Source organism: Meles meles, chromosome X, assembly GCF_922984935.1.
Source record: "Meles meles chromosome X, mMelMel3.1 paternal haplotype, whole genome shotgun sequence".
In the NCBI taxonomy this organism is placed as follows: Eukaryota; Metazoa; Chordata; class Mammalia; order Carnivora; family Mustelidae; genus Meles; species Meles meles.
The window spans coordinates 111421558-111444989 of record NC_060087.1 but is presented as its reverse complement, the minus strand read 5'-3'; the positions used below and the strand labels follow the sequence as shown (position 1 = coordinate 111444989).

At 53.2% G+C, this 23432-nt stretch overlaps 1 protein-coding gene across 1 annotated transcript; it reads right to left on the bottom strand.

Moving 5' to 3' along the window:
* Positions 1-1566: 1566 nt before the first annotated feature.
* Positions 1567-15181, bottom strand: SASH3 (SAM and SH3 domain containing 3). Its single transcript, XM_045995984.1, has 8 exons — positions 14936-15181; positions 7979-8074; positions 7150-7296; positions 5530-5671; positions 4281-4429; positions 3921-4130; positions 3631-3781; positions 1567-3078 (listed from the first exon to the last, which is right to left on the bottom strand). Exons 1-8 carry the CDS (start codon positions 14990-14992, stop codon positions 2888-2890), a joined length of 1143 nt encoding a protein of 380 aa, XP_045851940.1. The 5' UTR covers positions 14993-15181; the 3' UTR covers positions 1567-2887.
* Between the last annotated feature and the right edge of the window lie 8251 nt (positions 15182-23432).

Genomic DNA, 23432 nt, shown 5'->3' with positions numbered 1-23432 from the left:
CCCCACCTTCCCAGAAGCCTGGGCCAAAAGGATGACTTTGCTGCTGCCCCAAATTGGAGGCCAGAGGTTTGGGCCTATTTATTTGGTTTTATTTTTTTCAAAAGTTAAAATGTTGTTCCTTTTTAAGTAGATATAGAATAATAGATACTTTTGAGATTCAAACAAAAGAAGAATATAGAAAATGAGCACTTCTCTCCCTTACTCCCCCAGTCCCATCTCACTTGTCTCAGCGGTAACCTTTTGGTGCAGATCTTTCCAGTTTTTATTCTTTTTATGTTTTCCTTTTCTTAAATAAAAATGGAATCACCCTAAAAATAATGTTTTAGTATTCCCCTTTCCCCCATGATAAAGCACAGACTTCTTTTACAACAAGAATGTTTGTACATTATTTATATAATTTAAACATTTTTAATTAAACGATAAAAAATCATGAAGGTTTTCCGTGTGTCACTAAATATTTTTCTGCATTAATGACTACATAGTATTGTGTGAACGAACTGTAATGTATCTAACTGATTCCCCATTTGTGTTGTTTCCAGTTTCTTACTTTTACAGACAAAGCTGTTGTATGTTTGTCCATACATCTGTGTGCACTTGTGTGGCTCTTTCTGAGGATCTGATCCTTGGGGGGCGGGGGCATGGCTGGGTCTGTAACCCCGTTACAGAGGGTCAGATTGTCCTCCGAAGGGCCGAGGACCTCTGAAAGCTCATGAGACTCCCTACTCAACTTCTTCAACCTGTCTGAGCTACAGTTTCCTCCTCTGTAAAATGAGAAGATGATGGTATGTACCTCAGCGGGGTACTGTGATTATTATCTGAGGGAATCAAGGCAAAGTGCTTGATTTCAGGCACCAGTGTGGGTGCCCGCTAAGTGACAGTAGTCAGCACTGTTGGAGCTTTGAGGCTGGGCTTCTCCTTGTTTCTTTGGGGAGGGTAATGCTTGCCGTCTCCTGCTGCCCACAGCGACTAAGGGAAGTGGGGTGAGTGCAGCTGAGAACAAAGCCTGGAAGCAGAGTGGCCTTGTCTTTGCTCTAGGGCCAGCTCTCAGTCCAGTTTGCCCTCCCTGATGCAGTTAGCTCCGGCAGAAACAAAGGAAGCCAGGGGTCGTCGTCTTTGTCCCACCGCCTGGGAAATGGTGTAGCTTCAGTGGGCACAAGGTGGGACCCAAGAGGTGGTGGCCTCAGAGGGAAGGCCCAGCCGAATCCAAATCTCTCCCTTTTGGACCCTGGACAGCCTCTAGTGCTGGCCCTTCCTTGCTGGAGAAGTCCTCAAGGCTCTTGTTAATCATTCTAGGAGGAGGCCACTCTCCGATCCCAGCAAGGCCTATGGCCCTGGGTGCCTATACTCAGGGGACAGCTCGATAGTGGGAAGAGTAGAGACGTTAGTGCTTCAGACTGGGGCTTTAGGTCAGCGGGATCAATGGCAGTGGGCATCTTCAAGAAAGGGACAGATGGCCCTGAAAGGACAATGGAGGTCATTGTGCCAAGTACAGCTCTAAAGGATACTGGGCTGACCCTCCCCTAACCCTCTCCCCACAGGAAAGATAACTGGAGACTGTAATTAGTTCTACCTATGTTTATTGCTGCCAATTCATCCCCCCATCCCCTCATATTTACACCCAAACCCTTCCCCCAAGCTAGCTTTTACCAAAGTTCCTCGTAGTAGGTCCAGAAGTGTGTTCACTAAGCAGGCAGTCCTAGATGTAGTGGGCACTGTCCCCAGGCCAGCTGGGCCCGGGGGAAGGGTTACTCTGCGAATTCACGGCAGACTTGGTACTGAGGTCAAGGGAGGCCCCACCAACAGATGTACTTCCTCCCCTTCTGGAGCTCAGGGTACATTAAAACCTTTTGCAAAGCAAAGCTGGGGTAGCAGACTCCCCAGGGTCAAGCTTTGTGCTTTCTTTGCTTGTAAGAACCCATACAGGCAGCCAAGTCTGAGTTCAGACTTGCATGTGACTTCCAAAGGGCAGTTCTGTCCTTGGAAGCCAGATCTGACCACTGGCCACCAGGCTTCAGGGAAAGTGTCATTGGATGGGGCCAGGAGTGGAAGGGGAGAGTGCATGTTGCAGGAGGTCTGGGCATTGTTTTAAGCTGGGGGAAGCTGCAGCTTGGCTTGAGTTATGTGGGGAGGCATGGAATGAATGAGCGGGAGGAGCCATTTCATTTGGAAGCCCAAGGCCCCTTCAGCTCCCTCAGTAAACCCCACTGGTGTCCTGGGCCACAGGTAACAGGAGAACAGACATTTAATGTCTCAGAATGTCAGAGCTGGCAAGGCCCCCAGCAAAATCCATTCTAATCCCCACCAGTTAGTGGCCAAACCTCCAAAAAAAAGTTAAGGGGAAGGAATGTGGGAAAGGAACATGCGGCTTTCTTCAAGCCTTGTTTGGGGAAATCTATCCACCCCTTTGGGGAAATCTATCCACCCATGATCAGTTCGGGTCTTTTTAAAGGGCCAGCTTCCCTAGGGTTTTGAAACTGACTTGAAACACTGACTTGGCCCCCTTTCCAGGAGCAGTGTGACAGGGGAAAGTGGTGTGGGAGTGAGAAGGGTTTGGGGGCCTCGGTGGTGAGAGATGTGGGTAGGGTGGCTCCTCCATGTCCCACTTGCTGTGGCTGGGAGCAAGCAGTGCCCAGAAGTTCTGTGCTGTCAGTAGGTGGTGGAGGGAACAGGCTGGGCGGGTGGGATGTGCCCTTGGGTGCCTCCTCATCCCCTCCAGACAAGCCTACGGGGGCTCTGGCTAGCCCCTGCGGCCCTGGTGCTGCTCCTAGGGGAGCAGGGCCAGGCTCAGCACCAGTCCTTCAGGATCTGGGCCACCGTGGGAGGCCGGGTCCATCCCTGCAATATTTGCTGCTGGGGCCCAGCCTCGGCCTGTGCTGCCACCTCTGCCTCAAGGCGCCCCGGCCAGGGAGAGGCCGTGCAGCTGCTCCTCAGCGCCTGCCAACTCTGCCTCATCACGTCCGCTCTCTGAGCCCTCGAAGCAGCCAGAGTCTCGAGGAATGTCCACCTTGGGTTCAGACACTGTGTTGGCCACTGGCTCCTGGCTGCTTTCGGCACCCTCTTCCGCCTCCTCGCTGCCGGCTGCCGGGGCAAAGAAAGAGATGGAATATTGGGAGGGGCTTGGGCCTTAGCTGGGAGGGGTTCAGAAGCCCCAGGAACCCCTTGTGTAGGGGGGTAGGGACTCTGGGAAGTCCACTGTAGGCCGTCTCTCCCTCTGGGCACCCCCCACCAACCCTGCCCCTCTCACCCTTTCCGGCTTAGAACCAGGTAGGGGTGGTTTCCAAGCCAGTGACCCCGCCCAGGAGCTCAAACTACTTTAGCACCCAGCTAGGAGCTGGAAAGCTGCGCTTGTTTCCTGGCTCTGCTATTGCCCAGTGTGGAGGTCTTGAGTACATGCCTTTCCTTCGCTGGCCTTAAGTCTCCCCAACAGATAAGGGAGTTGGACCTGATCATCTCTAAGGCCCCTCTGTCGGCAGACTTTGCCCGAGACTGGAATTCAAGCGTGGAAAGGGCCTGACCCCCACAGAGGGGTGCCCGGGCTGAGTGTGGTCAGGGGGCAGGCCGAGGCAGGCCTCCCCTCCCCGGAATAACTGCAGGTGCCCTCCCCCCCACCCGGCTCCTAGACCCGCTCACTGTCGTAGTCCAGCAGCAGCTCGGCGGCTGTGAGCAGCTTGGCCCGGTGCTGCGGGTCCGTGATGTTCAGCTCGTTGAGGTGTGTTTCCCGCAGCTCTTTGAAGTCCTCCAGCGTCTGGTAGCCGTTGAGCAGCAGGGTGGACGTGTGCTCCTGCAGGCAGAGGTGGACCACCAGTGCGGCCACTTAGGAGCCACCTCGCTTGGGACCCCTCCCTTCCCACACAGCTGACCGTGCACTAGCCTCCAACCCTCTCCGGGTCCTAGACCCCACCGCAGATCCCAGCTCAAACCTCCAGGCCTATGCGCTCCAGCAGCTCATGCAGAGTCTTGGGCTTGGGCCTCTTGCCCTTGCTTTGTCGGCGACTGGGGCGGACGGGCCCCACAGCCTCCTCAGGCAGCACATCCACATAGATGAACTTGAAAGACCCCAGCCTGCCATTGAGCAGGCCCAGCCACGTGCCCACAGGTGGCTTTTCAATGATCTGGATCATATCTCCTTTCTGTGGGAGGACAGGAGAGCAGAGTGGAGCAGGGGTGAGGAGAAGGATATTCCCTTGGGCTCCGTGGACACCATCCTATCCCGGCTCAATACAGCCTCCTTTATGGGCACAGCCTGCCAGGCTCAGGAGAGGCCTGGATGCCAGCCTTACCTGCAGTTTCAGCGAGTCATGGTCATAGGGGCTGGGAGTGAAGTCGGTGTGGACTCGTGCCCTGCCACAGAAGGGCCCTGTGTACTGCGGGGCAGGTGCTTCCTCTCCGAAGCTGCCAGAGCCTGGGCTGGGGCCACAGAGCTCACTGCCTGCAGGAGACGGGGCAGGGAGGAGGGTCACCTTTGTCCCAAGACAGCTGGGGCAGTGCCCAGCAGGTTCCTGCCGGGGGTTGTGGCTAGAAATCCCAAGGCCACCCTACAGGAGCACAACCTCAACTTTGGGGCCTCAGATAAGAAAACAGTTAACCACAGAAGGAAAACTGTCTCACCGACTAAAGAATGAGCAAACTGGGAGGGCCTCTAGACACCAGCTGGGCCCAATGAACGGATAAGGAACACTGAAACCAGACAGGCCAACGGAGCGCCGAAGACCTCTCACTTTATAATTGGTAGCACTGGGGCCATTCAACTCTGGGTCTCCTGACTCCCAGTCCAGTGCTTCCGGAAGATGCCTTCCACCTGGGAAACCACACCCTAAATTAGTATTTTACTTTCTGTACATAATAAGACTCAGCATCTAGTTACAACATCACATGGAAACTCAGAAGGGCTCTTTCTCTCTGGGAAGGACAGGATGAAGAACATTATAAGATGCCAAGTGACACCCTGAGCCCAGCAAACCAAGGGCTGTAGTCTAAGAGGCTGAGACTTCCCAGCTGGAGACTCTCTACCCCCCCCCCCCAGCCTGGGATGTCAGAGGCCCAGGGGGCTGTAGCCTCTAACGCCCCTTGGAAGGCTGGGGCAGGCTAGTCCGAGAGCGCAGTGGGGCTCATCCTCTCCCTTGGGCCCCTCCACGACCTGGTGACGGCAAGTGGCAGCTCCTCCAGGGCAGACCTGAGTTCAACACTGGGTCATATTGGGCAAGTGAAAACTTTTCTGAGCCTCAGTTTTCACATCAATACAGTGGAGATAATAGTGGCAGCACCATGAGGTTATTGTGAAAATGTAACGTGAAGAGGACTTCTGGGAAAGGGCTTTCTGGGCTTTTCTGGGAAAGTTCCCAGAAGGCAAACTGTAAAGGTTCCTTTCTCTCAGCTTCCTCGCAGACAGCCCCCTGCCTGGCCTTCACCCAGTCCTTTTCTCCAGACTCAGCAGATGTCCCCTTCTGTCCCCTACTCAGCCCCCTGCCTGGCCTTCACCCAGTCCTTTTCTCCAGACTCAGCAGATGTCCCCTTCTGTCCCCTACTCACCTGTGGATGCCTGGCGGCTAAGTGCTGGGAGTTCACGCTCTTCCTGCTCAGAAAAGGCCAGTGCCATCTTCTCAGGGCTGGGGCTGTCCAGGCTGCAGTCTGGAGATGTCGGGGAGGTTGAGCCCTCCTCCAGAGTGTCTCCCTGCAGGGGATGGGAGGCAGGGAGCCCTGAGCAGCCTTGGCTGGAATGCCCATGGGGCAGCGCCAAGAGCAGTGGAAATGGGCCTGGCCTCTCTGGAGGACTGGGGCCTGGCTCGAGCCCTAGCTCTGAAGCTCCTAGGCTGCACCACGATCTCTGAGCCCAAGTCCCTGCTTCTGTGAAGTGGGAATGACCGTCCTCAGCCCGCCGACCTCACGCAGTGGGGCTCGAGCAGGGTGCTGCTTGAATGTGCTCTGTCAGCATAAAGCACTGATGTCCACGCACAAAGGGCTACCGTACCAGAGCCTGCACTCAGAGCCGCTGCTAGGGCAGAGTCCAGCTCGCAGGGGCGCTGGCGACGAACTCCCTTCTGCTGCGCTCCTCCGTGCCAGGCACGCCTGTCAGTTCACTGCACCCGCACAGCGACACTTGAAGGTAAGCGCTATGCTCTTCCCAAGTTTATAGAGGAGAAGTCATGGAGGAACGTTCCCAAGGCCACACAGGAACCCACAACCAAGCTGGCCAGACTCCAGAGCTCCTCCGCCTCACCACGCACTTCAGGGCGGCAGCGACCCTTTCACAACCTGCTCTCTAGGAATCGAGCCCTGATTCCTAGCAGCTGCCAATTCCTCTGTTGTAAATATTCGCCACCGTGGAGTGAGTCGCGGGCAGAGCAGCGCACCGCGGGGGCTCTCGGCCCCACAGACTATAGGTGCAAACAACCTCAAGTGCACAGAGAACACTGAAAGGTAGCATAAGAATCAGGACATTGTGGGTTTTGAAGATTGCCCATAGCCTCTTTATTTTCCATAGAATTTATTTAATTCTAAGTTTATAGAATGTAATTTTCAGTAATGGTTGGGTTTCACACCTGGCTCACAAAGTTCCTGAAACTTTGACCAATTACTGTCCTCAGCTGGTAGGAGCCTGTACGAGCTGACTCAGTCACACCCCCGCCTGGGCAACCTTCCGTAAGAGCCATGAGCACAGCCGACTCGCTGCTGTGTGACGTCAGCTACTCGCTCGCCTGCCCCACAGCTCTCGGTACCACCCTCTCCCCCTGGGCCCAAGCCAGCCTTCTCTATTTTCTCTCTCGTAGGGGCCCCTCTTCCAATCCAGTCTTCCCAATCCCAGAGGCTAGTTCCAAGCGAAACTTTGAGGTGGACGAGTTTGCTTCGAGCAACTGCAGCTCCCTTTCAAGCGCCACTGGTCCTCCTCAGGCCTGCCTTCCTCAGAGGCTTCTGTTCCCCAGACTTTCATCCCTCCTGAGACCCCACCCCTGCTCCCTTAGGACCATGTCTTGCTGCCAGGTCCATGGCGGAGTGAGCTCTCCTCCCATATGACCTTCCTTCTCATATTGAATCAGGTCCTCAGGCCCAGTACCCGAGCTGTGGCCGTCAAGGTGGCCATGGTCACACCCGGCCAGAGCACTGTGTGTCCTCCCTCCCCCCCCCGCCCCTCCCCTAGACCGCGGGCCTCACCATCTCTTCTGACAGCGCCTTCACCATCATCTTGCCCATCTTCCTGTTCATGGTTCGGGAAATCACGGCCCTCCACTTTTTCCCCAGCTTTTTGCCGCTCTTCCCAGCATCTTCTGTGGTAGGGACACCCGACTCATCTTCTGGAATCTGTGACAACAAAGGAGGAGGTCTGGGACTTAGGGGTAGAAGGAGGCCTTCAGGTCCTGGCAGAGGACTGGCGGGTGTGGGGGGGGGGGTGGGAATGAGAGGCCGTCATCTCCTTCCCTCTTAGCCCCAGTCCCGTACTCAGCCCTATGAATCTGTGATTAATTTGACAATTAGAGTTGACCCTTGAACATGTGCGGGTTAGGGGTGCCAACTATCCCCACCCCGTGCAGATGAAAATCCGTGTATAACGTTTGACTCCCCCAAAACTTGATTATTAATAGCCTACTGTTGACCAGAAGGCTTACTGATAACAGTGGATTAATACACATTTTGTATGTATTTGTATTATATTCTATATTCTTACTACAAAGTAAGCTAGAGAAAAGAAAACATTATTAAGAAAATGATAAGGAGGAGAAAATGCATTTATAGTCCTGTACTGTATTTATTGAAAAAAAAATCTGCATGTAAGTGGACCCATGCTGTTCAAACCTGTGTTGGTCAAGGGTCAACTGTAATTTGTAATTGAAAACAATGTGGGTGATTTCTCGGGGCCCAGAGTTTTGGCGGGCGGGAGGGCTGGCCTTCTGTATGTAAGCAGGCTTTCCTCAGCAATGCCCAGATCTCCTCTTCTCCCACCCAGGGCCGCAGCCAGATCCCCCTGGGAGGCTCTGCAACTCACATTCTCATCCAGATTAAATTCCTTCTCGCTCACCACGGGGGAGCCCGGTTTGGATTTGGCAAAATCCTTGAAGCTGCTGGAGCGCTGAAGGGAGAGCTGGAAAAAGCAGAGGTGTGGCCCTCAGTTTGTGGAGAAGGGCTGGCGGAGCCAGGAGAGGGGAGCCCTCCTGAGCAGCCCCCCAGGGCTAGGCAGCGCCACGGGAGCCCTGCGGAGCCTGGGCCAAGGAGCTGAAGCGTCAAGGTGTACTTGGAGGCCCCTGGCTTCCTGCTCTTCTTCAGCTGAGAGCAGCCCCTACTGCGGGCCCCCAGAGCAAGCGCTGGACCTCAGGAGCCTCCAGCGTCCGCCAGGCCTCACACAAAGCCCACACGTCCACTAGCACCTGCACTTTGGTCCCCAGAATTCTGGAGGCAAAGACCAGATGAGTCTGAGCAAAAGCGTATCTCCTGCTAGAGACGCACCTCAGCACGATGACAGCGTCACCTTTACATCACAGAGCAAACCTTCCCCAACCCTGCAGCCGCCTCTTGGCTCTGGACCCAAGGCAAGTCTGGTGTCCCTGTCATGGTAATGGTGGCAAATGCGCGGAGGCCTCCCAGCCCAGTGAATCTGTGTCCCCAGAGTCAGTAAGACCTGGCATTCTGCCTTCTGGAAACCCTCGGTAGAGGCTTCTTAAGGGAAGGTGCCAACAGATTTCGGACATGAATGATTGGAGCTCATTTAGTAAAAGAATGTTGCTGTTTTTTCTTCCTTCATCTCGGCCTTTAACCTTAGGCACTAACGTGATGATGACTGCTGATGACGTGTGCCAGTGTTAGGACTTTTAAACCCGGCCGATTGTTTGCACTGATGAGACTGTTTTCAGGAAATGAGCTTTCTTAACTATATATGTATGCGCAAGGCAAGATAGCAGCCAGAAGCCAGCGCCCGGCAGGTAAGGAGTCGGGCTTTACACACAAGAAGTAAGGCTGAGCCCTGAATCAAGATCAACAGTCAAGACCAGAGATATACACAGGAACCAGGGTTCACAGATGGCCAGGAAGATAGAGCGGGATAGACTGCAGACACAAGAGATAAGGGCTTGAGGAACCGAAGCCCCAAACCCACACAAGTTTCACATCCTCTTTCCTATGAAAGGGGGGTCCACTGACAATAGCACCTGCCCCCCAACACACACACAATTGGCCCCAACTCCTGGGGACTCCAGTGGGGACTCCTGGGGAGTTTGGTTCTCCTGGTAGGTCTTGACCAAGGTACATCAGCCATCAGGGTCAGGGTCACTCCTTCCTGGAGGTTGCAGCAAGCTAGTGCACCAGAAACTAGGTCAGCGGGCAGGCCGTCAGACACTACCGCCACGAGGGCTGCCTGGATGCGGCACCCATGGCCTCCGTCAGAAAGCCTCCTCTGGGGGCGCCTGGGTGGCTCAGTGGGTTAAAGCCTCTGCCTTCAGCTCAGGTCGTGATCCCAGGGTCCTGGGATGGAGCCCCGCATCGGGCTCCCTGCTTGGCGGGGGGCCTGTTTCCCCCTCTCTTTCTCTCTGCCTGCCCCTGTGCCTACTTGTGATCTCTGTCAAACAAATAAATAAAATCTTAAAAAAAAAAAAAGAAAGAAAGAAAGCCTCTTCTGTGCTACACTGGGGAGTTGGGAAAGGGGCGGCCACAAGTGGGCATAGGCAGGGGACGGCATGACCATGAGGTGACCACTCGGGTTCCCATGCTTCTCCTCCTTCCTCCTTCCTTGGTTTCCACCACCCACTATTCTTTCCTCTTTTTCCCCCTTTCTTTCCCCCTCTCTCCTCCACCTTTTGTTTATTTCCTCCTCGTGAATGGCTAGGATGCAGCTGCCTGGATAACTTCCTCCTCTTATTGCCTGGAAAAGAGGGAACAGAGAGAGGGGGTGGGCACCAGGCTGGCCTGGGCCCAAGGAGAGCAGGCCGGGCTGCTATTTATAGATTGATGGGACCTGCTACAGCCTTCCCTTCACTGCCCCTCAGCTTGGTCTGCAGACCGGGAGGCTGAGAGTCGCCCCAGAAGCCCCAGGGACTGCGAGCCTGGAAAGCATGCCAGAGGGTAGGCCCGTCAACGGAAGTGGGCTTTGTTGGGGAGAGTAAACTCACCACCGGGCCCCAGTTCTTTCCTTTTCCTGTCATTAATCTGCAGTCTGGGGGCTGGGAGGGGGGCCCTTGGCCCCCGGAGACCTTATGTCAGGGCACCTCTGTCCCAGGTTCAGCTCAAAGCAGGAGGAAACAATCCAAAAGTGCCATGGGGTGGAGCTGGGACTTGGGCCCTGCTGGCCACTCCTCAGCCCAGGGACATGGAAAGGACTAGACATGTGCTCCAGGTGACTAAGGGTGAGGTCCTGCCCGGGTGGCCTTTTGCTCAGCCTACCTCCAACCTCGGGGCCAACCCCACATATCCTGAAAGCCTCTGGTGACCCTGAAATGGTCCCACTCCCGGGTATGAGGTAAAATTCTCGAGTGCCCTTGGATTTTTCCACCTGGTTTCCCTTTGGGGCGAGGCCTTCCTGGGGGTCCTGTGCCAGGCAGGAGGTACTACCCTATACCGGTGGCCCCTTTTCCATGTTGGAGCGGAGTATTGTGGGCCTCTTGGAAAGAGCTACTTTTCTGGCATCAGAAGTTGATGAGTTCAACTCTGAGATGTTATTTTATTAATGAATTATTTAACCTCTCCGACCCTCAATGGCTCTGAGCTGGCAGGTCGTCACATCTTGGTTCTGCCGTTGACCAGCTGTGTAAAGCAGGGGGAATTCTTCCACTTCTCTGGGTTTCCGTGTCCTTGTGAGTAAAATGAAGACCAGGGTGCCTACCTGGTTTGTTGCTGTGAGGATAGAAAGTGCGACTGCTAACACAGCAAGCCCTCGGCAAATGTCCACGTGTGCTTAGCCTTTCGTCTGACCCCCTTCACACTCTCACCCAGGGCGTGCCCCACCTGGAACCCTCCATCCTTCCTTCTCTGTCAGCCAGTTTCTCCCTTCCTTCAAAATCCAGTGGGACTGGAAACAGCCCACGTGCCCACCAACTGTAGAATGGATACAGGAATTGTAGCAGTCATCAGAGGGAATGGTACATAGCGATGAGCTAGATACAGCTCTCCCTAACAATATGCATACACTCTAGAGCAGAAGGGGCCAGTCGCCAGAGCACTTTATATGGTTCCTTGTACAGAAAGTTCAAAACCCGGCAAAACTAAGCTATGCCATTGGAAGTCAGGATAGTGGTTACCCTTAGGGAAAGGGAGCATGTAGTGACTGGCAGGGGCATGAGAGAAGCTTCTGGAGTGTTGGAAGTGCTTTTTGTTTATGTGGGTGTTTTAAGTAAGCTCTGTGCCCAAGTGGGGCTTGCACTCACCACCCCAAGATCAGGAGTTGCATTCTCTCCCGACGGAACCAGCCAGGTGCCCTGAAAGTGCTTTGTTTCTTCATCTGGGTGCTACCTATAAGGGAATGTTCACCTTATGGAAGTTCATTGAGTCCAACACTTATAATTTATACACTTCTTTGGACTGATGTTGTACATCCAGAGAAAGGTTTTCCTAATCCGGTTTCAAAGGCACTGCCCTCTGTAGGAAGACTCCTCTGATCACCCCCTCAGAACTTCACACTGCTCCCCTTTAGCATCTTCTTCCCTTGCTTCCTAAGCAAGCTTGGCTTTTGCCAGGTGTCTCGTCAGCCCTTCAGCGTACCAGTCACATACCCGGCACCCTCTGGGCTCCAGGCTCTGGCCTGTGCATGTATGGGAATCCGGAAAGAAAGGGGCTAAACACCTCCCACGTGCCCTGCACCCACGTGCCCTGCACCCTGTCCATCCCTTCGTGTGTGCCAGCTCACTCCAGGCTCACCACAGCCCCATCTTAACATCCCTACTGCCCAGCCAAGGAGACGGAGACTCAGAAATGAAGTGTCCAAGGCAGAGTTACACAGTGGATAGCAGCAAGAACAGGTGTTCGAACCCTGGTCTGTGACTCTGGAAGCTGTGTGTGTTCATAGCTGTGTTCAGAGCCCAGTAAGTTACCTCCTGGTATAGAAATGCATTGAGTGTAATGGAAACTGTCGGTGGTGTTTGGAGGGAGCTTCCAGGACAGATGGAGGAGGAAGGGTTCAAGAGGGCTTCAAGGAGGAGGAGGCATATTTAAGCTGGGCCATGCAAGGGAGCCAGGATTTCTCCAGGAGGAGCTGGGAAGGGTTTAAAGAAGAATGACAGAAACATTCTGAGCATAGTTGATGTGGTGGGAGGTGGAGCAGAAAAGGCCATGGAAGGCCCCGGCCAGCTATGCCAAAGAACGGGGGCATTAGCCTGAAGTCAACGAGGAATCACTGGAAATGCAATGTGTATGCTGGTGGGAGTGTCATGTAGAGGTGCGCTTTCCTACTCATGGGTAGAGTCTCTTATGCTCTTCAGATTCTTCTAGTGCTTCTGGGATCAGTAGGGGGATAAGAGAGTAAAGGGAGAAGGGATTAAGACTCTGGAGACTAACGAGTTTTGGCTTAGATCCCTGCTCTGCAGCTTACTAGCTGTGTGAACTTGGGTAGGTCACTTTACCTCTCTGAGACTTGGGCATAAAATCGAGATAGAGGCAACATCTGCCCCTGCTTCACAAGGTTCTCATGAAGATCCAATGAGCTAAGATACAGGCAGAGTGCATGGCACCTAGCACCTGCTGAGTCCTCCCTCAGTGCAGGCTCTGAGTGCTTTTAAGTCTTGTTTCCTCCACTTCAGGGCTGGGATGGAGGCTTGGTCTTCTCTGCAGTGCGCTCCCCGCGCCCCGGCCACGCCAGCAGCATGCACCCTGTCGTGTGCACATGCGTGTCCATGAGAGAGCGCTCTCTCGTTCATTGTCCCAGGCCCTCTACACAGCCTCCTGAGATGGGAAGATCAAGAGCTCACCTCCTTTTCCAAGGTGAAGGAACCGTGGCCTGAAGAAGGTCAACGAACTGTCCAAGGTCCTACAGCTGGGACCTGTAGGATTTCAACTCCACTTTCTGGCCCCCTGCCTAGAACATTCCCTTCTGGCAGGCCTGAGAGGAGGAGCAGGGACAGGAGAGAGAGGCCTCCCTTGCCTTTGTGCTTTCCCCTCCACCATGCCACCTCAGCCACTAAGAAGAAGGGACTTGCCCAAGGTCACAGTGCTGGAGCTGGGCTGCTGTCTCTGAGCATGGGGAAGATGCTTTCTCTACCTTCTGGAAACTTGGCTTCTCCGAGGCCATTTCCATAGTATTGAGGCTTGGAGAGTGGCTCTTGAGGCTGGCCCAGGCTCAGACAGGGGTGAGGCAGGGTTTGCCTTGATGATTTTCCCTAGAGGGATATATATACCTCAGAGTGCCACATGGGCCTTGCTTCTTCTGGGAGAAGCCTGGCGGAACAATCCCAGAGGCTTAGCCACCAAAACCAGAATCCGGATAATGGAAGCCAGAGAAGAAGACAGGGACTTCCGGCTTCTGTGTGTCCCTGGGCACCTCTGTCTGAGATGGCACAGGGTCCCAGTGTCAAAGTGTCAGCTCTTTCTCAGGCTGTTTCCCCCAGCTCAGCTCCCCTGTGGTTTGGGGCCCAGCATTGCCTGCAGCGGTCTCTGCTTCCCACCCCCGTCAGCCAGAGAGCAAGGGGAAGTGGGACCTGCTCACCCAGGAGCGGCAGCCAATGGTAAGTCTGCTGGGCCTAGCGCCAAGCAGGGCTCGGATGGGGGTGACGGAGCCTGTGTGAAGACTCCTGAATCTCTACCACCCCCTCTGCCCACCTCCACTGCAACTTAGAGAAGCATCTGGGGTGGGGAGAGTACGGCCGGAAGTGGCAGCCACCCCAGGACCTGAGATGGGGCAGGATATACACCCCAGTGCCCAGGAGCACAGTCCTTCAGCTGGCTTGGCCTCCGCTTGGGAGATGCTCCCCTGAGAAGAGGGCTCCCCCATTGGGCACCTGGGCTGAGCTCCTGGGGAAAACAGCTGGACACAATCCGGGCCTGGAGGCCTTCCGAGTGGGGCCTGGGGCTAGGCCTAGATCTCTTGGACCTGGTTCAGGCCTGCTTGGGGATGGTCCTAGGATCCCACAGGATGTGTGGAATGTACCTGCTGGTTGCTTGGGAGAGTCCTATAATCAATAAGTCTAGCAATCCTCAAATCCAACAAGAAAAATCTAGATCTGGCAGTCTTCAAGGAACCTTCTAGTCTGGCCTCTGCTCCAAGAAGAGGAATATTTCAACTGTCCACAACAGCTGCTTTTCCTCTTGGCCTTTAGAATCCCTCCACTGAATTTTTCCTCCTTAGCCCCTACTTCCCATCTCACCAGCTTCATTTCTCATTCTTCACAAATAACTTCTTCCCGCCTAGGAAGAACTTGTTGAACCCCTGTATCCCACTGCAGGTTTGGAGAGCCTTTTCCTGAGTCTAGAAATCACCTTGGGCCCCCCTCCAGGTTGACCTCCTCTCCTGTGGGCCTGGGGAGCTGCAACCCAGCCGAAACAAGTGGGCAGAGTCTGGCTCTGGCCAGAGGGCAGGGGCCCCAGGAGCATCATGGCGACTCTCAGGGTGGCCCAGCAGGGCCCTTTGAGTGAGATGGCTCCTGAGAGGCCGGGCTTGGGCAGAAGCAGCGGGAAGACCAGCGTAGGGGAGAGAGAATTGAGTACAGTCTAAGGATGTAACTCGAGAAGTGCATTTTGTGAGATCTAGTCTAGACTTCTGGCCCCTGATTTTAGATCTCATTTTAGATCTCTATCCCATCATTGTAGGGTTGAATTCTGTATAACTCTAGACTTCAAAGGGTCTGTAACCCTGATTCTCTAGATTTTGAAAGTCTCTTCTGTACTTGTGTTACTCTTAGTAACCTTTGGGCCCCTGTACCGTTGTCCTTGGGAGAATGACCCTTGGTTACAGACGTCTGGCCTTTGGAGCTTCCCACTTCTAGGAGTCCCAGAGGGCTGAGAGAGCAGAGGGAAGGAAGAAGCTCCTCACCTTTCTCTTCTGAGTGGGCTCCTTATCGCTGGCATTGGAGGGTTTGCGGCGCAACATGGTCCTCTACCTTGGTGACGCTCCGTCCCTGCGATCCTAGGTGTGGAGATGCCGAGGCCTCTTGCTCAGCCTCGTGAGCACCGTTCAGGGTGCACGGCATGGACCGAGCCTCTGGCCGCCACTCTGAGTGCTGTGGTGGCAGCTTGGGGGTGCGGGCCATGGACACCCGGCGGCAGCAGCATACAGGAAGCTCTGCCACGTGACCTGCTCTTACAGCAATCGCGGCCCCTGCCGGCCCCTAGGGAGGAAGGAAGTCCCAACTTCGGTCTCCAGAGATTCAGACACAGACGGCTCTTAGGTTGAACAAGCAGAGAAAAGTCCCTACCCTGCCATCTCACGTCAGTCGTCACCCATCCTGCTCCGTCTCCTTGGAGGTGGCCAATCAACTTGACATGACATGGCCTCCTCAAGCCGCTGATCCCGCTGACCAGAAGCCAGAGCTAGGAGTGGGGCCATCTCTGTCTGCCTGTTAGGCCGATGCTTCTGGTCACCTTGCATCACCAAGGTCATCACTACCACCACTACCAACCCCACAACCATGACCCTACAGTCATCCCCACCGTCATCAGCACACTGACAGCCATCATCTCCCTAGCAAGCACCCTCCAGCCAGCACCCTCGGCCGTCACCCCCACAGTCATCATTGCTGCTAGCACCCTCCCTGTCATCAGCCTCCCGGCTGTCACCCTTATGGACATCCCAGCTAGCCACCGACAGTGATTGGACCCCTACAACCATCAGCCCGATAGCCATCACCTTTATGGTTGTCAAGACATCCCAGGGGTCATGGCGGCAGGCGTCCCCACTGCCATCACCACCACTTGCTATAGCAGCCACACTTCCAGTCAACACCGCTCAGCCGTCCGCCTCTGTCTGCCCCACCACTGCTGTCCTGGTCACGGCCATCTCCCTACAGCATTCATCCCCGCTGCCACCAGCACACCTAGAGCCATCCTCGCCAGAGCAGTCATGCCTGGAGTCGAAACACCTTGGCTCCCCTGCCCCCGCCCTGTTTATCATCACAACAGCCAGCACCATGAAAAAGACAGCCTTTCGCAAGCAGCTTCAGACCATCAGCAAATGTCCCATGCGAGAGGTATTTCTTAAATGTGTGTGGGGTTTAGAATGTTCACTTTGTGGGTTATCTGTGGCAGGTATTTTAATAACTTCAATGATCTTACAGAAGCAATTTGTATTCATCACATATAATTTAGCAAACACAAATATACAAAAAGAAGAAAATTTAAAAATTCTCCATAATTACAATGTTTGGATAAATATCTTTTTCTTTTTTTGAGCATTTAACTACCCCCCCCCATTTTACAAAAATGATACTTCACAGAAAGCTGATCTGTGGTTTGAGGGGATATGGAAAGGAGGGAGAGGTCAGAAAGGGCACAAGGACCCTTTTGGGGGTCATATGTTCACTATCTTGGTTGCCATGGTGGTTTCATGGGTATATATGTATGTTAAAACAAATCATACATTTTAAAAACATGCAGATTCTTGCAGGCCAATTATACCTAAACAGAACCATTTTGACATTTTTAAAAATTAAAAGAGTTCACACTTCACAAACGGTGTTGATATCTGCTTGTCCAACTGAATACAGAATCACTGAGATTTTCTCAAGCTATGAGACACTCTAACTCTGCCATTCGTCATGGCTGCCAAGCAGCACATCTATGCATGTACCATGATTATTTCAACAACCCACGGATGAACTTAGGTTGGCTTCATTTTTTTTTCTTACTCTTCATGGTACATCCTTAAGGTAAATATTCATATCCACAATTTTTTCTTTTGGATAGATTTCCAGAAGAGGAATCCTGGGTAACAGATGCACACCTTTTTAAGGCTTTCCTTTCTGTGGCACTTGTGAAATCCTGGGCTGCCCCCCCTTCCCAAGATCTTCTTGTGGCTTCCTCCCCACTGTCCCCCAGCTTGCCCCATGCCCTTTGACCATCTTCCTTCGGGGTGAGCTCAGTGAAGACAATCCTTCTCCCCCAAGTTGAAACCATCCTTCTTTGGCTCCTTCCTCCTCAGCTGGCGGGTGGGGGGGGGCAGCACCCCAGTTCGCTCCCCCATGGGCCATGCTCCCCTCGCTGGGAGCCGGAGGGCGCCAGGGCTCCCACTGCCCAGGTTGGAGGCCTGGGGAGTCCGTCCACGTAGGGGACCTAGCGGGAGCAGGGGCTGGGAGGGTGACCCCGCGAGGCCGGGCGGAGTGGGGGGGCTGGGCACCGGACTGCAGGGGCTCTGGGTGCTTGGAGCTGGCTACGCGAGCCGTCGGAGGCGGAGTCCTTCGCAGAACCTTCAGGGCCTGCGCGGCGTCCTCGGACCAGCGTGCAGGATGTGCCCTGCTTCCTGTTTGCTCAGCCCCGGCCACGAGCCGAGCTCACACACTAACCGCAGAGCCTTCAAAGGCAGCCAGCTAACCAGAGTTCTAGGCGGCCGCCTCGCCTAGGCCTGGGAAAAGGCGGGGTTGGTGGTGGTGGTGGTGGTGGAGGGGAACCTCTATCTAGTGAAGTACAGAGGCCACCAAACCCCCCTCCCCCCCAGCCCCAGGACAGAAGGGAGCGAGTGTGTTCTGTCTACGCTGCCCTTCTGTCTCCTTTTCAGATGTGCCTCCTCTGGTCAGCAGCTCCTCCCCACCCCCTCTCTGGGGATCCAGGGCTCCCCTATTTGGACTCGCCTTCCCCCAGCTTTTCCCTCCCCGTACATTGCCCTGGCCCTAACACATTGCCCAGTCCCCACCTGGCTAATGGGCCCTAAACACCATTTTACAGGCCACTTCCCAGGTGCACAGATCCCTCAGCTAAAGAGGTGGTCTAGATCAGTAGTGCAGTGAACAAGGCCACCTCAGTCTTGATAACGGGCTGGCAGACAGGACCTAGGACTAGTTCTGGGCAGAGCATTGTGCCGAGCACTGTGAAGAGATGCAAAATAAATAGTTGTGAAGAGATGAAAAAGAAATAATTGTCAAAGTCCCTTGCACCTGGGAACTTCCGTCTAGGCAGGGAGGCAAGCTCACATTTGCCCAGCACTTGCTCTCTGCCAAGCACTACGTTAAACCCAACACAACCCCCTGAGGTAAGCAGTTTAAATTGGGATTACTATGGCAAAAAATGTGCCCAGTATAAATGTGGGGTGGGAAAGCCCTGATTTAGCAACAATATTGCTATTGTGTGTTTTGGGGTAGGAGGTGGCACAGATAAGTGAGATGCGTCTGAACCCTCAGAGGGTAGACAATAGGGCTATGAAGACACGACGGTTATCGTCAGCTGCGTTCACGTAGAGCAGCCCCCCCCCCCACACCCCTGAAGAGAATCTAATTTGGTAGAAGATCACGGGAGGGATATTTAGGGCAGTTGGGACCCCGATATGTGTGAAAGTGTCCCTCCCTCACGCTCCTAACTAGTACAATCCTGGTTTGAGAGAGTAAGGGTTTGGGTATAGAAGGATATCTATATTTGGATAAACTTCCCAAATGATTCTTATTCTCACCTCTCCCGGCCACACACGCACATCCGGTGGAAAATAATACTCTGTGGCAGGTGGTGGGAGTGAAGAGAAAGGGGAGGGCGTCTGGAAGTCTGATCCTGTGCACAAAAGCGGAATAGTTAGGGCGGTGTATGTGGTGAGGGGGTATCTATAGGGGAGTCCCATCAACCTGGGGAATACTCAACACCTGTAATATTTGGCTTAGAGGTTTGGAGTGGAGAAGCAAGTTGACTTTGAACAGCTGTCATGTAGAGGAAAGGATCTATTCTGGGTGGCAAGGAATGATGGGAAACATAAATGGAAGGTTTGGGTTTCTTCCCGGGAAGACATTTTCAGGGTGTGTGTGTATGTGTTTAGAAAGGGAGACAGTGAGTGGGAGGGGAAGAGGCAGAGGGAGGTAGAGAGAATCTTAAGCGGGCTCCAGTGTGGAGCCCCACACAGGGCTCAACGCATGGCTCGACCTGGTGCTTGTTCTCACAAACGTGAGATCGTGACCTGAGCCCGTAGCAAGACTCAGAGGCTTAACTGACTGAGTCAGAGGCTTAACTGACTGAGCCAGCCAGATGCCCAGACATTTTCGATATTTAGATGGTACTAGTACAGCCCTGGTTAAGTAGTAGAGCTTCCCATCTCTGGAAATGTTCAAGCAGAGACTACATAATTGCTTGGAAATACTTGGGCATTTCCAAGGCGAAGTCCACTTTGGAAAGCCCAGCCCGTTAGCAGATTTCATGGTGGTAATCTTAGGCAAGAAGCAAGAGGAGAGTAAAAGCGCAGGTAGGAGGAGGGGAAGAACCCGGACAGGAAGCATCCATTCCTCAGGCACACACACTGTACATGTAGAGTGTACAGCTCTAGTTGTGTTAGGGAGTCCCTGGTAGCAGGGGCTGATGGGAGGGAAAGTCATCTCTGAATCTCTGAGCCCATGATAAGTCTTGGTTTAAAAACAAAGAACACCTGCAGGCAGCTGTGGCTATGACCGCAAAGAAGAGGCTGGTTTTTTTTTTCTTTTTTCATTTATTTGAGAGAGAGAGAGAGTGAGAGCATGAGAGGGGAGAAGGTCAGAGGGAGAAGCAGACTCCCCATGGAGCTAGAAGCCCAATGTGGGACTCGATCCTCAGACTCCAGAATCATTACACGAGAGGAAGGCAGTCCCTTAACCAACTGAGCCACCCAGGTGCCCAAGGCTGGGCTTCGGTGCTCTGATAAAAACACACTCACTACTCACTATAGGGCCTTTCTATGGGAGACTGGGATGTCTGGGTTGCTCTGCCTAGGACTGTGTCCCAAGGTTACAAGGACGAAAGTCGCTGAACCGTCTAGGGGACGATTATCTAGGGAAGAGGAAGAGCAGGAGACACCTCCCAGAAATGGGGTCAGATAGGACTGGATTCAGATTGCCATATATCACAGGTTGCGTGACCTTGGGCAAATGACCTTGGGCAATGTGGTCTCGGGGAAACAGTGATAATGTGGGACTTGTTTGGGGAGTGTGTGTGTGTGTGTAAATAACCAGAGTTACCCAGATGACAGATTAGAGAGAATGTTGTCAGTCCAGTGCACAGCTCATGCAAAATGCTTGGTACTTGGTGGGGGACTCTCTCAGTTCACTCCAGGCTCCACCCACAGTGTCTCCTCTTGCCTTGGCACCTGTGTCTACATCTCATCTGGACCCCGTCTGAATCTCTGCTAATGACTCTGGCCCCTATACTGTGACGTCTCCACCTTGCCAAGGGCAGGGTCCCTCCGCCCAAGTTAGTCTAGGACACAGAAGGTGTGACAAGCAAGAGAATCTTAGAACTACTCAAGACCACTGGGAGGGAAATTAGCTTTTCAGCTTCAAGGCCTTGGCTACGGACCCCTGGGGTTTTCTCAACCACCCATCCTACCCGACTTGAGCTGCCAGCTCAGTTCCTGTTTCACAAAGAAACAAGGAAGTGCGGAGGTGGGCCAGCCTGAGGGCAAGGGCTGGCTGGGCGTGGTCAGGGAGCACCTCCTACTTCCAGCTTAGAGAGCCCTGGAGGCCAGGGATGGACATGGAGGAAACAGTCGCTATCGAGTCTTTCATATTTCCGTGTATTTCTTGGCACCAAGAGCGCCCAGCCACTGATTTGAGGAAGTGCGTGGTGAGTTGGTAAAATTCGCTGCTGACGTGGTTTTGCCGAGTGAAGGCGGCCAGCTCCACCCCGTATGTGGTCCCCGCTCACGAAGCACTGGAGCCAGCTGGCTGGCAAATGAGAGAGGACTGGCTTAGTTATAATTTTAAAAATGAACCATTTAGATTCTTTGTGTATATACGTAAGTAAGTATGTATGTATGATCTCACCCAGGTTGTTTCCTGTTCCAAAAAAGTTTTAAAGCATCAAAAAATGTAACTCAGTCCCATCATCACGCACATGTGACCGGCAACTAACTGGTCTCCTTCCGCCTCAGTTTGCTCCTTAGAGGCAACAGGGAGTGGCAGAAGGACACACTGAAAGCCTGAGAGGAGCGAGCACAGTTCAGTCAGGATGCTGGGGATTAATCCTCATTTGGGCCCCAGTGGGCTGTGTGACCTTGGGCAAGTCCCTCCTTTTTCTGGGCTGCTGTTGCATTTCCCCATCTCTACATCAAAGGGATGAAACGCGCTTTTTCTTAGTTTTATTTGGTTGGTTTGGTTTGGTTTGGTTTTGGTCATGGAGCTCCTAGTCCAGGCTGGCTATGGGATTTGTGGGACCTGGTAAAAGTGAAAATGCAGGGCCCCTTGTTCAGACATTTTTTAAAAAAGATTTTACTTATTTATTTGAGAGAGAGACAGTGAGAGAAAGCATGAGAAGGGAGGTCAGAGGGCGAAGCAGACTCCCCTTGGAGCTGGGAGCCTGATGTGGGACTCCATCCTGGGATTCTGGGATCATGACCTGAGCCAAAGGCAGTTGTTTAACCAACTGAGCCACCCAGGCACCCTGTTCAGACATTTTTAAAAATCTCAAAATGATGACAGCAGAGCACAGAGCTCTCCTTTTTTAAAAAAAATTCTATTTATTTATTTATTTTTTAAAGATTTTATTTATTTGACAGAGAGAAATCACAAGAGAGGCAGGCAGAGAGAGAGGAAGGGAAGCAGGCTCTCCGCTGAGCAGAGAGCCCGATGCGGGGCTCGATCCCAGGATCCTGAGATCATGACCTGAGCCGAAGGCAGCGGCTTAACCCACTGAGCCACCCAGGCGCCCCAAATTCTATTTATTTATTAGAGAGAGCATGAGCAGGGGGAGAGGGGCAAAGGGAGAGGGAATAGGAGATACCCCACTGAGCAGGGAGCCCAACATGGGGCTTGATTCCAGGACCCTGGAATCATGACCTGAGCTAAAGACAGATGCTTAGCCAACTGAGTCACCCAGGAGCCCCTGTACAGGACTCTTCTAAGCACACGGCCCTACGTGATTGCACAGGTCCATCACCCAGAAGTTGCCCCTGCAACTACTTCCAATACAATTTTATGGGAAGCCCATGCAGGCTGCTTTTGGCTGGAGCTCTGCTTTTTGTGGCAGTCCTTGTGGCATTTCTAAGGAACCTCAGGCTCTTAGGAAGCATCCCTGGAAAAAAAACAAATTAGATACTTGGTCGCAAGCCTGTGTAGTTTCTATGATGTAGGTATAAAATTTGGATCCCCAGTTTTTTTCCTTACCTACCTCCGAAGGTGAGGCAAGAGTTGAAGTTGTGCTGAGCGAATAATAGCATTATCATCTCCCGTCTGCGTGGCTTCCTGGCTCACAGAGTGCAGTTATATCCGGGTCTTATGAGCCTCTCACTGTAACCTCATGTGGAAGGTGGTATAGGTAGTTTACGGAAGAGAGAACTGAAGACCAGAGAGGTGAAGTGACTTGCCTATAGACACACAGCAGGCCCAGCTGGAACTAGAACCCTAGAATCTGAATTCCTAAGTAAAGGGGCTTTCCCAAGGGGGCGTTTCTTTATCGTCAGTTCCTAAAGATGTCTTAAGTGCTCCTGTGTGGGTCGGCCTTGCTGTGTATGCTTGAGCATTGCCCTGTCTGGTGCAGTGTGAAGGCCTTCAAGCAGGCTGCTCAGTGTGCTGATAATCCGGGCCCCAAGGACGGACGAGCTGGGGTAGCAGCAGCCCCCCGACCCAGCCATACTTCTGAGGCGCTCCACCCCACCCCAGGCTGGTGGATTGGAAGGGGTAGGTCAGGGAAGCGATGAGGCAGAGCCCCGGGTCTTGCACTGAAGGGACGAAGGAGGAGCACGTGAGCTGCCCTGGGCTGAGAAGCCTGTGAGCAGGTCCCTGTCAGGTTTCCCAGGCCTGCCTGCTGCCTGTCAGAACCTGGCCTGTCAGAACCCCAGGAGCAACGTCAGGGATCAAAGGGAAAGATCTGGGGAAGCAGGATGGTGTGGAGAACAACAGTTGGGTCTGAGTCCCAACTCACCAGCCGTGTGACCCTGGCTGAGCCTTAGTTTTCTAAGTTCCATGAGAGCCTTACCACCTGCCCTTTCCTGAGAGAGTGCGTTCTTGAGTCATCTGACTGGTTTGAGTCCTGCTTCTATCATGTCCTTGAGGAGTGACCTTGAGCAAGTTGGTTAATCCCTATGAGCCTCACTCGTTTTCTTCTCTTGTAAAACAGGAACAATAAAAGGACCTTCTCAGAGATTGTGGACATTAAGTGAGAAAATGAGATAATGTATGGTACACTTGACAATATATGAGAGGGTAGATCTCCTGTTTACCATTCCTATCACAATAAAATAAAAAATATGTTTAAAGTGCTTATAAAGCACAGTGCCTCAAATATACGAAACACTCTAGTGAATGGTAGTGTTGATGACGATCGTGATGATGATGACGATGGTGTTCACTTTAATTTTATTAGTAGTGGCTGTCTTTGTGAGGTGACCAGGTGAGAGAGTAAATGAATTAGCAAGCTGAGGCCTGCTGTTGGGTGCCTTA

Bases quoted from the DNA above. Each gene is read 5' to 3' on its own strand.
- SASH3 (XM_045995984.1), bottom strand. From the start codon at position 14,992: ATGTTGCGCCGCAAACCCTCCAATGCCAGCGATAAGGAGCCCACTCAG. The intron at 7,297-7,978 runs GTGAGTTGCAGA...TTGTTGTCACAG, and splicing joins AATTTAATCTGGATGAGAAT to ATTCCAGAAGATGAGTCGGG. The intron at 4,430-5,529 runs GTGAGTAGGGGA...CGTCTCCTGCAG, and splicing joins TAGCCGCCAGGCATCCACAG to GCAGTGAGCTCTGTGGCCCC.